This window comes from Phaenicophaeus curvirostris, chromosome 6 (genome assembly GCF_032191515.1).
Source record: "Phaenicophaeus curvirostris isolate KB17595 chromosome 6, BPBGC_Pcur_1.0, whole genome shotgun sequence".
NCBI classification, from domain to species: Eukaryota; Metazoa; Chordata; class Aves; order Cuculiformes; family Cuculidae; genus Phaenicophaeus; species Phaenicophaeus curvirostris.
The window spans coordinates 34,494,030-34,507,089 of NC_091397.1; the positions used below are offsets into that span (position 1 = coordinate 34,494,030).

The 13,060-nt window shown below is 39.5% G+C and overlaps 1 protein-coding gene across 4 annotated transcripts in view; it reads right to left on the reverse strand.

Annotated features, from left to right (window-relative positions):
• HECW1 (HECT, C2 and WW domain containing E3 ubiquitin protein ligase 1) overlaps positions 1-13,060 on the reverse strand; it is a 277,673-nt gene that overhangs the window by 38,701 nt on the left and 225,912 nt on the right. For all 4 annotated transcript variants that reach the window (XM_069859743.1, XM_069859745.1, XM_069859742.1 and 1 more), the window contains 6 exons: positions 9,865-9,970; positions 8,722-8,818; positions 6,244-6,327; positions 5,126-5,235; positions 2,902-3,022; positions 1,381-1,494 (listed from right to left, as the gene is read on the reverse strand). In XM_069859743.1, coding sequence (XP_069715844.1) covers positions 1,381-1,494; positions 2,902-3,022; positions 5,126-5,235; positions 6,244-6,327; positions 8,722-8,818; positions 9,865-9,970 — 632 coding nt within the window. The remainder of the gene's footprint in view (positions 1-1,380; positions 1,495-2,901; positions 3,023-5,125; positions 5,236-6,243; positions 6,328-8,721; positions 8,819-9,864; positions 9,971-13,060) is intronic.

The following is a 13,060-nucleotide window of genomic DNA, read 5'->3' on the forward strand; positions in this document are numbered from 1 at the left end:
CCCTCCAGAAGAACCTTTATTAGTATTAAACAGCAGAAACCCTGGGGGAATGTACCTTCAGATGCAAATTAATCACTGAAGAATGAATGAATTTGCAAATCAAATTGATTTGCAGTTTCTCCTGAGGATACTTGCCACACAGAGCAAAAGTTATTAGGGATGTGGGGAAAACAACATGACTTTGTCCAGTTTTAGCATACTAGAACGCTATTCCAAAAATGCAAACTGAGGTATGCTGCATGTTTATGTGTTACTTGCAAGCCAGGGGCAAAACCAGATCTGAAAAACTGTTAAATAATAGTGAATCCATGGAGTATAAAGAGTTAAGAAAAACCCTGATACTGAGGTCACTGTGTCACTCTCTCTGAGACTGGTGACTTCTATATTCTACAGGACCTTACATGTCCCCAGACAATATCAGCTTGGCAGAAGCTCTTCACTTGATGTGCCACCTCAGAGCTGATGGTGTCAGCAGATGCTGGACAGGCTGTGAGCTGCCCCAGAGCCTTATTGTTCCGTGGCCTTTGCAACTGAAATCCTATCCATGTGTATACAATTTTTTTTTTAAAAGAAACATTATATACAAAGCTATTGAAATATGATTTCAAGCCTTTGTTAGATGGAACACTGGATATAGGCACAATGGTCTTGCCATCATAAAAGCATGTGGATCAAGCCTCAGTTACAAGGTAGCTCTTGAGGTGAGCCAGGGTGGTTTTGAAAGGTTCTGTTTAGATTTGGAAAAAAAAAGGTCAGGGGCTGGCTTTAATCACACAAGAATGGATGATGGATTTGTAAGGCTTTCAGAAACCTCCTGAGAAAAGCCCTTCTCAAGAAACTTCTAATACGTTCAGCTTCCAACTGAGTGAATTCAACATTAAGGACCAAACAGCATTCATGTTTCTCACTTCAAACAGAAACAAAAGTCCACATATGGATAACAAATGATCATTAGATGGTATGCAAAGCAAAAATCTTCAAAGTGAAACCAGATCAATTTTGAAGAGTTAGAGTAACAAAGGGGATAAAGGTCTGGTCTCCAATTATATCCCTGAGACAGATTCAGTATGTAAACATAGGCCAATAGTTTGGTTTTGCCTTCCAGCCAGTCAAAAACCTATGATAACAAGATGACATTAGGTTTAACCACTTAAATTGTCACTTCCAGACATCTAGGAAGGTGCTACAGGGAAATGAAACATTATTGCTATTGTTACTTTTAACAAATGTTCAAGCTGATTAAGATGAATCACTTACTCAGAGGTAAAACAAAACCAAACAAACATCACACAACACGAGAGGCTCAGCCTTGGCCAACTCTGTAAGTGCTATGCAACATAACAGCTACTTCAAAACTGATAGCATTTAGTGGTTCCCTACCCTTCCTCGCCAACAAATGTGACGTAGAGTTTGTTCCGCTGGAGCTCCTTGCGTGAATATGCCATTACCTGGTTGAAGGTGCCTTCCAGCAAGTGGTCACGTCGTATAATTAACCTGCAAACAGAGGCAGAAACAGAGATCTAATGATTGAGTCTTGTGTGAGCCTGTGAGGCTGGAGGTAAACAAGAGCTTGTAAAGAGAAGCACGTATTCTCAGAGAAGTTAATAAAGTTGCAGCCACTGGAGCACAAGCTACTTCATCATTATGGGTTTTGAGTGAGTTGTTTCATCACATTTTGCTACGTTCCTCAAAGGTGAATTTCTTCACAATGCTGGGAGTTGGTTCAAAGTGTTCGTCTACTTAAGACTCTCTACAATGTCCTCTACATACAATTTGTATAGTAGAGGGGGCTGTGAATTTCCTGTGTATATGAGGTCACAGCTGTCTGGGATTAGCCCCAGACTCCTCCTGGATTTAATGTCTGTAGAATTACTGCTTCTGTAACAGGGTTAGTAAAAGGAGTATCAGCCTCTGCTCATACAACACGTCTCTCACTCCTCTGCCAACCTCTTAAAGAACTTAATGAATAGTACATTTAAACATCATCTGTGCAAAAAAATCTTTCTTGTTCATGTATTCATGGACATTTCAAGAAAATCTTCTAAAATATATTTCATGTCTGCCTTGGACCCACTTAGCAGGACACCAAAAGGGATAACCAACACCTAGGACACTGCAGCTCTATAAGAATATTTTGATAATAACGTTTGCCTAGAATAAATTGCTTGGCTTCATACTTTTTTTTTTTTCCCCACAACAGATGTGATTTGGTAGGAAGCCAACCTGATGCATAAATTCAACCAGATGCCCAGGAAATACCTTAGAAACATAGAGTCCTTTAGCCAAGCCGGATAACTAGGCTCGAGCACAAGAAGGAACAGACTCAAAAGCCAACTAACAAGATGTTTGGAAGGCAAACTCCACAACCAAGTGACAGAGATCCCCCCAAAACACAAAGAGTGGCATAAATCTTTCTAGTTCAAGTCCAGGAGGGCTACCAACACAAGAAACTACTGAAAGTTAAACCTGCACGTACAGGCTGGTGTCTGTAGGGTCACACTCTGTCCTGACTTGTACTGATATGTAGATCCAAAGGATTTGGAGTCATTCCATAATTACAGTGATGTAGCTGTCAATAAGCTGTGGTGGATGTTTGTCTGAATGGGTGATTTTCCTACTAGCAAATTCTAGGTAGGAATATCATCATCCCTATTAAATAAGCAGGGAAGGGAAGCGTAAGAGAATATAAATCTATAAGAAATGAAATTTCCACACAAAAGCCTCTTGAAGGTCATTCTTTTGCAGGCTATACTATGATCTTATCTTGCCTTGATGGTTCATGTACAAAATTCAACCCCTGGTGTATTTTCCACTGCCTATTAGTGTCTTCATTCATCGATAATGATAAAAGACAAAGATATAACACATTAGACTATTTGAATGACTCATTATAATACTCACTTAATTTTACCTGGACCTTGCCCATACCCTTTGGCTTCAAGTTTTCGATAGAAATTGCGCAGCTTGGCTTCAAAGTCCCTCCTGTATGGAGATGGTGCTCTTGCACTTGCTCGCTGCAGTCCTGGTGGGAAAATGAACGTCATCCTAAAGTGTAAGGGGCTTTAAATGTTTCCAAATCATGCAACTGACATTTACAGACAGAACTGGCTAACAAACGCATCAGGAACTTTTTATAGGCATACAGTGCACCCACCATTATTTTTGTTCTACCTGGCATTAACTGAATCGCATGTTCCTATAATTCAGTGATTGCAATGACTTTCAGGATCTGTACCTTCTTCACCGGAAAAGCTGTTCACCTTGCCTTGTCTGTGCTTTTGTATTGCCTCAGTCTTTAACTGTTATTGATCTGAATGGAAATTCAAGGATCAGAAAGGCATGAGAAAGACTGACAAACATAATTCCCACTCACAATCATTGGTATTTAGGTTTTCTTCCCCTTTTACACTTTTAAGAGATATCTCTCTTCTCCGCATGGTATAGGAGATCTCCTTACTTGACAGGATTGAACCTCTGGTGCTCAAAAAAGGCTTCTCACTGGAGCCTAGCACCCTAGCCAAGCTGGGAATTGGGCTTCCCCATGTTAATCTGACTGTGTATTAAACACTTCCAGCTATCAACACAAAACCCCTTTGTGGCATCAAGGATTTCTGTCAGCAAGAAATGCTGCATTTTCCTCTTATGATTCACACATATAGCAGATTTGTCTTTTTGTATGAATAAATGCCATGCCATAAAGGGCCAAAAAATGGATCCATGAAATCCCATTTCCTTATCTTATTACAGAAGACAATAAAACCAAGCCCTTTTATGGGAAATTCAGCAAAAAATCCTCCACAGGAAATAAAAAAAAATCACATTTAGTAGAAGCACAAAGTATCATGGCTGCCAGGAGGGAAGGATATAATTAATTTTCTCTGATGGTTAATCAGAAAACCATACTTACATGTGGTGCAAAGAGAATCCTTTGCAACACTTCTCCTAAGACTTCTTTTTCACCCAGGACATAAGAGAACGGGTGTTCTCATGGGCTATATAACCAGTGGCAGAAATAAGCAAGCAGAAAGTACGTTGCTGGAAATGGATACTTGCTGTTGTGTTTTCACAAGACGAGTGCAATTCTTTTAACATTCTCCTAAGCCATGTTTTTGCCAAATACTAAGATTTTTTTGCAGGAGACTTGTTTATGACCTGTCCTGATGCAGAGGATGGGAACTGTATTAACAATGGTATTAAAACTCATTAATGAAAACAGGACATGCTGACAAAACACTGCCCTCCTATAGACAAGGGTTCAGCATTTAACTTCTTCACATCAAAAACATTCTAATTTTCCACAGCCACCTCTGAAATTTGAATGTATCTTGTCCATCAATTTTGTTTGGAATCAGATAATTTAAGTCAATGTTTAAAAAGCTCAGCCAAAACCAGATTTCTTCAGATCATATTTCTGTCCATTCCCTTAAAATGGCCACTGGATGCAGTCAGGCAGTGAGACTGTGGTGGGGGTTGTATATCTTGGCAAAAGGGAGACATTAGCTCCTCAAATTTCTATAGCATAAACAATAACTACAGAGACATACCACAGCTGGAAATAACCTTCTCAGACAGCATGTCTTTCTGGAAAATACATTTCCTGTCAAACCTAAGTCAATGGGCTCAAGACAGGAGGTCAGATTAGATGATCAATATGATCCCCCTCAGGTCTCAAAATAGATGAGCCTTGAGAAGAAGTGAAGGCTTTGGAACATTGAGCAGAGGGGACTGACCTTCACAGAAATACTGAAGTACTGGAATACACCTTTGATTTGGAAGCCGCTCTTTGCTCCTGTCACATAACATGAATGTGCTTCCACGTCATTGAGTTATGTTTGGAGTGCACCATTTTCTTATTCTAATCCTTCCCAACTATATAAAAAGCGGGAAAGTACCTTCTTCCATATGGGCAATTTCTGATCTATGTGCTTCATCTAGTGCTAACATTTCAACAGATGCCTAACAGCAATTACAACCAAGTCAGCAAAAACCAGCTGGGGTCAGATTCAGAGTGGGCCCCGGAATTAGCAGGCTGGCAACTGAGGCTGGCTGTGAATCTGGCCCTTTGTAATTGTTAGGAGAAGTACCACAAATGCAAGATTTTCTATTACCTTCCCCACCACCTTACCTGGCGAATTTTGGGGTGATGAACAGGGTGAGGAGCGAGGAGAGAAACTGTAACCAGGATGGAAGGCAGCCTGCAGTGGTATGTAGGACATAATATCCTCTTCAAAAAGGCTACATGGAAAAAGTTATAGGGAGAGGTTTGGTTCACATTCATCACGCGAAGGAATGTAAATATGCAGTATGGTGCCAGTCTGCAGTGGTTATAAGTTTGGGTACATCTCTGAACTCATGGATTCATAAAATCCACAAGTTTCCCAAATCAGGTATAGTCACCAGGAACAAAGGAGAACAAAATTAATTTTACTAGACATTTCATCTTAATGCAGTGGCTCAGTCTGCTGATAGAGAGTAGAGATCTGAGGCTATGTAGTAAACAGGGACAACTTCAACACATTAGAAGCGAGAAGCAAAGACAACACACATCTGTTCGGTTTTTCTTAGGTCATACATTTTCATTTAGCTCAGCTCTTTGACCATTTGGATTAACTTGATGGAAATAAGCTGTAAACTTCTTGCATTAGACAGTTACCCAGGCACCTGGGTAATACAATGTTTTCCATGTAGGATCAAGACAATAAACTAAGACCTTTTCTGTGCTAAACAAAAGTAACTAGAACCTAAACCCAAGCTCCCTGGTCTCAGTGAAAATCAAAGCCTTATCTACTTTTCCCAAACAATGCTTGCTGCACTGTACATTGAGGTTTCATTAGTGCGACGTGGCCCTGCATGTGTGGGGAGCACTGCTGCAGTAAAACTAGCAACTTAAAGAGCAGTTACATTATTTGCTTACACTTAGAAAGACAAGGTTTTTCTTTTTTTTTAAAATAAACAACACAAGAAACAACAATTTATCCATTAAAAGGAAGCACTTTGACCCGATTCTTTCTTATCTGCTATTTGACAGGAACAGCTAAATTGATTGAGCAGGCTGAGGATGGATTTAACTGCACTTATGGAGGCTGCCTTCCAGGAAAGAAGAGTAGATAAACTCTGGCAGAATTATTTTGGGTGACCATCAGTAACAGTGAATCCTATTCTAATTACAAATAATGTAGAAGATCTAACAAAATCTACTGGTACCATAAGTAATGACATTATGCTTTTGATCAAATTGATTACCTCAGCAGAATTACTAAATCTGCATCACAGGACAACTTTTCAAGCCCATGCGTACCCTCTGTCCGAATGTAATGGATCTTCTCCCTGAAACATAAATGATATTATCAACAAGAGAAGAATGAAGAAGAAAGAAAACATGCCATTATCAAGGCATGAACTACACATAGCCTTATTATTCCTTGGTATTTTGCCAATTCCTGTTTCTCTCCTTATAATAATGGCAAGCATCCTAACTGCCTGATTAATTTTCTAATCTCACAAACAAACTTGCAAAAAAAAGCATCTACGTATATCACTCAGTTTCCCGATCCAAAAGTAATAGAATTTATACCACACTTTAGAAAACAGCTTCCAAGCTCATGCGCAGCACTACAGCTAAGGTCACTGATAGCCAAAATTTTCGTTTAAGGCTACTACTCATCTACCACCTTCTGTTAACAGAATTTCACATATTACCACTTCCTTTACCTCTGTAATTTCTATCTGGCAAATAACACTGTAATGTACCATGGAATCACAGAATCACTAGGTTGAAAAAGACTTTTGAGATCATCGAGTCCAGCCATATTTGTCCACTACTAAATCATATCCCTAAGCACTTCATTCACCCATCTTTTAAATACATCCAGGGATGGTGACTCAATCACCTCCCTGGGCAGCTGTTCCAGTGCCTGAGAACCCTTTCAGTGAAGAATTTTTTCATACTGTCTAATCTGAACCTCCCCTGGTGCAGCTTGAGGCCATTCTCTCTTGTACTATCACTTATCACTTGGAAGACCAGTACCCACCTCTCTACAACGTCCTTTAAGGTAGCTGTAGAGAGTGATAAGGTCTCCCCTCAGCCTCCTCTTCTCTAGGCTAAACAAATCCAGTTCCATATAATTGATATTGATAATATTGATAATATTAATTGATCACACATAAGTTATACAATACTTTACAAATAGTAAATAAAAAAAATTAAAAAAAGTAATACTTTACAAATACAAATCATATATTTTGTTGTTTAAATGAATGCTAATCAGATGATTAGGATGATAGAAGATAAAGATTTAAACGCCAATCTGTCAGTGTGTTTCCAAAGCATTGCAGTGCCCAAGAATATTTATCCCAGCATCAAGTCAAAGCATTCTACCTCAAGTCAAGGATGTACTTTAGTACTTTGCTGGGTGGGGCTGCAATATCAAGCCTTGTAAAAGACTGAAATTTTTCTCCTAGGAGTTTGCTTAAGACCTGCTGCATGAGCATTATACAGTAGCTTTGGATCACTCCTGACCTAAGGTATAATCAAAGCAATGACCTGGAGGCAAAGGGCTCAATATCCTGTTACAAATCTCATTATGCACTGGCTAAACTTTCTAATCCCTATCAGGAGACAATTTTGTTCTCTGCTCAAAAAGACATAAAAGCACCACCTATTCTCTGAGAAATGAGAATACCAATTACAGCTGAAAAAAAAATAGTCTGGAATAATTTGATGGTGAAGATAATTTCTCAGTTATGCAGACATACATCTTGAATAGTGGGAACATTTTTCATGCTGTCTTCTTTATCTATTTGAACGTATTAATTCCTCCAGGAAGGAAGCCTAATCCTTACACCCAAAGAACTCTTTGTTTGGCCCCTACAGGTAAAAAACGAGTCAGTAAGACTCTTAGCAGAAACTGCACTGCAGGAACTTGAAGGTCCTTTCCTTGCTCTTTCTTCTCTCCTTCACCAGTCCTGCAGCTGCAGTTTTACTACAAACTAAATTCTTGATCAACTCTTAGCTGATGCACACTGATGTTGCTGAGAGTGACTAAAGCCAGCTTAGGTTCTTCACCAAAACAATTAATTTAACCTTTGGAATTAGAAGGAGTTCAAATTATACTGGCTTTTGGTTCTGTTTTTTCTTTGTATTTTTTTTTCATCCCTAATAGGAAAGGAATGGGCATAAGAAAAAGAAAGATACCAGTTATTACTTTGGAAAGGACTATCATTAAGTCATAAGTGAAAAAGAGTGAAGACCAGAGTACAATCTACCTCACAGTGTTCCTACTTCTTTACAAAATCTAGGGTGATGTGTCCATGGCATGGCCATAATTCCAACTATGAGGTATAATCTTGGTTTTGCTGAAGTTACTGGGGTTTTGCTGCTAATTTGAATCCAAACACACTTTTAACCCTACCTTCTGAAAAGCAAAGTGGTAACTGCAAGCGAAGGCAGAGTTTCTGCTATTCAGTAATACTTAAGAGTGGAAATTAGATACGTAACAATTATCCATTGTTATTTCAGTTCTTCTTATTCCCAGCATGCCTGTGGAAAATAACTACAGTAATTATATAGTGTCTGGTGGTCCACACCTACTGTTTAATGGTGACAGTTCCAAATGGGGCCCAAGTTCATCTTTTGCACTTCAGTTAGTAGAATTTGTTTTTCCCCCACTACAAGAAGCCCTTCCTGGAACTTGGTTTCAGCAGTTTGAAAAAAAGCCATACCTGAGTGCATGGTTTCTGGCCAAGCTGGGCTGACGCTCCTGCAGCATCTCAAAAATGTTGGGTTGGCGTAAAAATGCAACAATCTTGTCATTGTAAGCTGGAAAAGGGAAAGAAAAAAAATAGAGTACTTACTATTGAGGGGTCTGGTCACATCATCATGACTGCCCATGGACACGCTGACTGCACTGCCAGTGAGGCACAGGGTAACACAGAATCACAGAACAGTTTGGGTTGGAAGTGACCTTTAAAGGTTATCTGGTCCAAGCCTTCTGCAGTGAGCAGGGATGTTGTCAGCTTGATCAGGTTGCTCAGAGCCCTGTACAGTCTGATCTGGAATGTTTCCAGGGATGGGGCTTCTACCACCTCTCTGGGAAACCTGTTACAGTGTTTCACCACCCTTACTGTAAAAATTTCTTCCTTGTCTCTAGACTGAATCTACCATCTTTTAGTTTAAAAACATTTAACAGGCCAGGTTTCGCGTGGAGTCAAGGAAAGTAAATCAATGGGAAAATTCCCATGGATTTCAAAAATAGGAAAAATCTGTGGTGGGTGATAGCAGAAGCTTTTCCCAAGACAACTTGATGCTGAAAGCATCTTGGAAAAATAATTTTCTTTCATTTTCAGTGATCTTTTAAATCTGCTCTGGATCCTGACACTTATGCTCTCCAAAAATCAAATTAGCAACATTTACCTACCAAAGAGTTTGTTTGTGTCAAGAGTTTCTGTAAGCTTTCTCTGCTGCTCCTCCAAAATGGAAAAAAATACCCAACTTTCCATTTAATCCACAGAAGCTGGGAGAGAAAGTTTAAATCAAAAAGTGTCACAAACTTTAAAGCAAAGGGGCTTGCTGCCATTTCCCAGTGCTACAAGTGTAAGAGCTACATCTAAAGTCTGACTGTCAAACAACATTGGGTGAATTTAACTTAAAAAGCCCTGGAGAGAGAATCCTGTTTCTTAGGTGTCTGGTGCAAACATCATTTGTAGGTCTTAATATGCAACTTGAATTGCACTTGGGAAGTTTAGCCTAAGCCAGAGCAAGCTGAGTACTTGATCGAACGTGAAGCAGCACATATGGTTGATGAGAAGTTCTAAAAATCATCTCGGTGAGCACTGATTTGAAAAAAAGAGAGAAACTTGGCTTACCCAGAGGTAAAGTCTCGTGATGGTGCTGGTTTCGAATCGCTGTTACGAGGCTATTGCCTGGTCTGGCCAACAGAGTAACTCCTCTGTTTCTAGAGACTTCAGAGGCCTACAACATCAGAGGAAGAGGATAGAATGATCAAACCTGACCATCTGTAACACGTGGCTCAGTAAAAATGTTTCTCATCTTTACTTCTGTGACCTTCGGAATGGTCTATGGTGCTGACTGACTGAAGGACAGGAAGCTCGTATGCAAATTACAGCTTTATACTTCAGCCAACATAAAAAAGGCAGGAAATTTTGTGCTTCCAAATAATCACCACTATCCACAGCCATCACTGCTGCAGTGAAGGCACCAGAATCCAGAAGCAAATGCAAGTTCATAAAGGTATTGCAATGATGGAGTTCTCTGGTTCAAGGAAAACAAAATCTCTGTAACATCATACAGTCTCTTACTCTAGTACAACTGCATTTACATTGAGGTTTTTACAGTGATGTTAATCTGAAAAAAGACAAAACCTCACAACACTGCAACACATTCACTCAGCACTGTTGGAGGGAAATGTAATATTGGAAATAACACAAGGAAGTTATATTTCTCAACATCGCAGGACAAAAAGGGCTATATCACAAAAGGGGCTGCCTAACTTGCACAACCAGAAACAGAGACTGAATTGTATACACCAAAAAAAATAACATAATCACAAGAGCTGATAAAGAGTAGTAAGAAGAGGCTTTATCACTACGGCTTAACTGAGGCACTTAGAGAATGCCACGGTCTGAACCACAGTACCTAGTGAATGGAATCATGTCAGAAGGCAGATGGGAAAACATTTAGGTATGAGAAAATTAAAAGCCATATGGTCAGGTCTGGCAAGCTGTCTTCAGCAAGTCACGACTTGGTGTGTAACTCTCTGGGGACTTGTGCAAGCTGAGGGGAGCCCACTTCTTTCTCATACGTGCTCCTCCAGAATGTGGCCACAGTGAAGCCAACAGAGGAGTACTGCTACAAAATCAGTGTGAGGACACTCTGCATCAGGACAAGATGAATTAGGAATTCTACTGGGCTAACAGCTGCTCCTTTCTCAGTGCATGAATTGTAGTACTTGGCAACTACTTCAGGAAGAAATTGCCACTACTGCAATATATTAAATGCTTAGCTCTGCATCCAAGCAAATGATGCCAATCCATTTTCAGTGGTACAGCCAAATACCAGGTCATCCAACTGGATATAAATGAAAACCAAGGAGCAAAATGTGACTGGCAAATTGCCTTTGGAGCACATAAAGCATAAAGCATTTATATGTAACAAGATATCAATCAATGCACTTGATATGTGTCAATACATACATTAAACAATGAAAAATCTTAACGATTCTAATAAAACATGGTGTAATTGAAAACACAAAACCGCTGTAAAAGTGCATAATAAATGTTTTGCTCCATTGTTCAGTTATGATTTCACTTGTACATTTTTTATCTTGGTATATGTCTGCTGACTACAAGCATTATCTTAGTGTCAGGGAGAACTGGCAAGCCCACAGTACTTAACAGACTGATGTGCTGACCTTGGTCCAACCCTTCTCACCTTTGAGCGCAGATAGTGGGTGAGCCTGTTCTTAAGGGTGGTCTCTGACCCATGTTTGGCAAAGACAAATCCTGTGGCCTTGCTGCTACATAGTTTTACTGAATAGAAGGCAGGAAGGGGGAAAGGGAGGTGTAACAGGAGTGAAACACCTGTCTCCCACAAAAATTAACACCAGCTGGCGTTTGCTTGTCTCTTGGGAACTTCATAGTACTTCTGCTCAGCCTGTGACTAGATTTTCCCCTCGGCACCTGTCACTTGGTTTGGGTTTGTTGTTTTTTTTCTTTTCTTTTGGCTAGCTCTCCTGTGCTGCTGAGTTGTGTGCCTGAACATATTTCTCCTGAAGCAAGAATTCTGAAAGGAAATTCGTCCAGAGCTTGTGAAGAGAAACCTCTGCTTCTCCTTACCCTTCTTCCCAATTCAAGTTTAACCACCAAACTCCTGTAGATTGTAAGTACCTAGATATGTACACACCTTAAAATAATAAACTACACATGCCTGTGGTGCTGTACTTATCACCATCACTAGGCATCACTAATGCTGTGTTTGGATCATGGTCTTTACACATTTACACCTCTAAACAGTTTTTCTCTGGCAACAGAAAAGGAAAACTCCCAGCTGTCTAATTAACTTCTGTTTTGCTAACACTCCTCTAATTTTTTAGTCAATATAGTAAAATTGATTGCTTCGATTCAGTGTTTAATCACCACTGCCTTGTCTGCTTTGACTTTCTAATTGAGTAATTTAATTTAGATTAGCACATTATTCACTAATTAAAAAAAAGAGTGATCCCTCTAATGACATAATGACCTGCTTCATCCAGTGCGGGGTAATCTGACAGGTTTATGGCAGGGTTTAAGAGCTTTGCAATTGATCCTGGGATATTGCAACCACAGTGGAGAGTCCAAACTATCACAGTAGCCTTTCAGTGATATACATACCATTTCCTAGGTTTTATATCACCACTGGATTTGAGAAGCTCCTGCCTGTTTGAGTCCTGCTGCTTGCTTGCTTGTGGTCCAGATCAGTAAGGAGATCTATATACTGCTATATCCCAGCACCTCCTCTGCTTTTCTTGCTAACCAGAAAGTCTTGCCACACCATTATGATATCTGCTTCTTTCTTCTTTTTGTCTTTAAAATCTCTACCCTGTAATCATACGTGTTGGTTTCCATTACAGATGGAAAGTCCTTAAGCGTTACTTAGGGAATGGAAAGCGCTTCTGACTTGTTCTGTTTATAGCAGTGGCAGAAGGAAATGAAGCACTTAGTGACCTATGTTCTTTTGGTTAGTGATGGCCAGTATAGATACTTGAACTTTCTTTCGAAAATCAGGTAACCAAGAGCAGCATCAACCACTTTTTTCTTGTAAAAAGACTGATACCCTTAAAGAATCTCTAGCACTTTTGTCAAATTAATATATAATACCATTTAATACCAAGAATATACTCAGATGGATATCAAATATTTTTACTGAAGTCCTTCATTTAGGAGGATATTTCAAAATGAAAAAAGCACAAATATTACAGAATAAATTATGAAATGGATGCTTTCTTTCTTGGGAGAGGGAAATAGAATCCTACTAGGTGCACAGGTATTTTTTTCCAACAGTGCA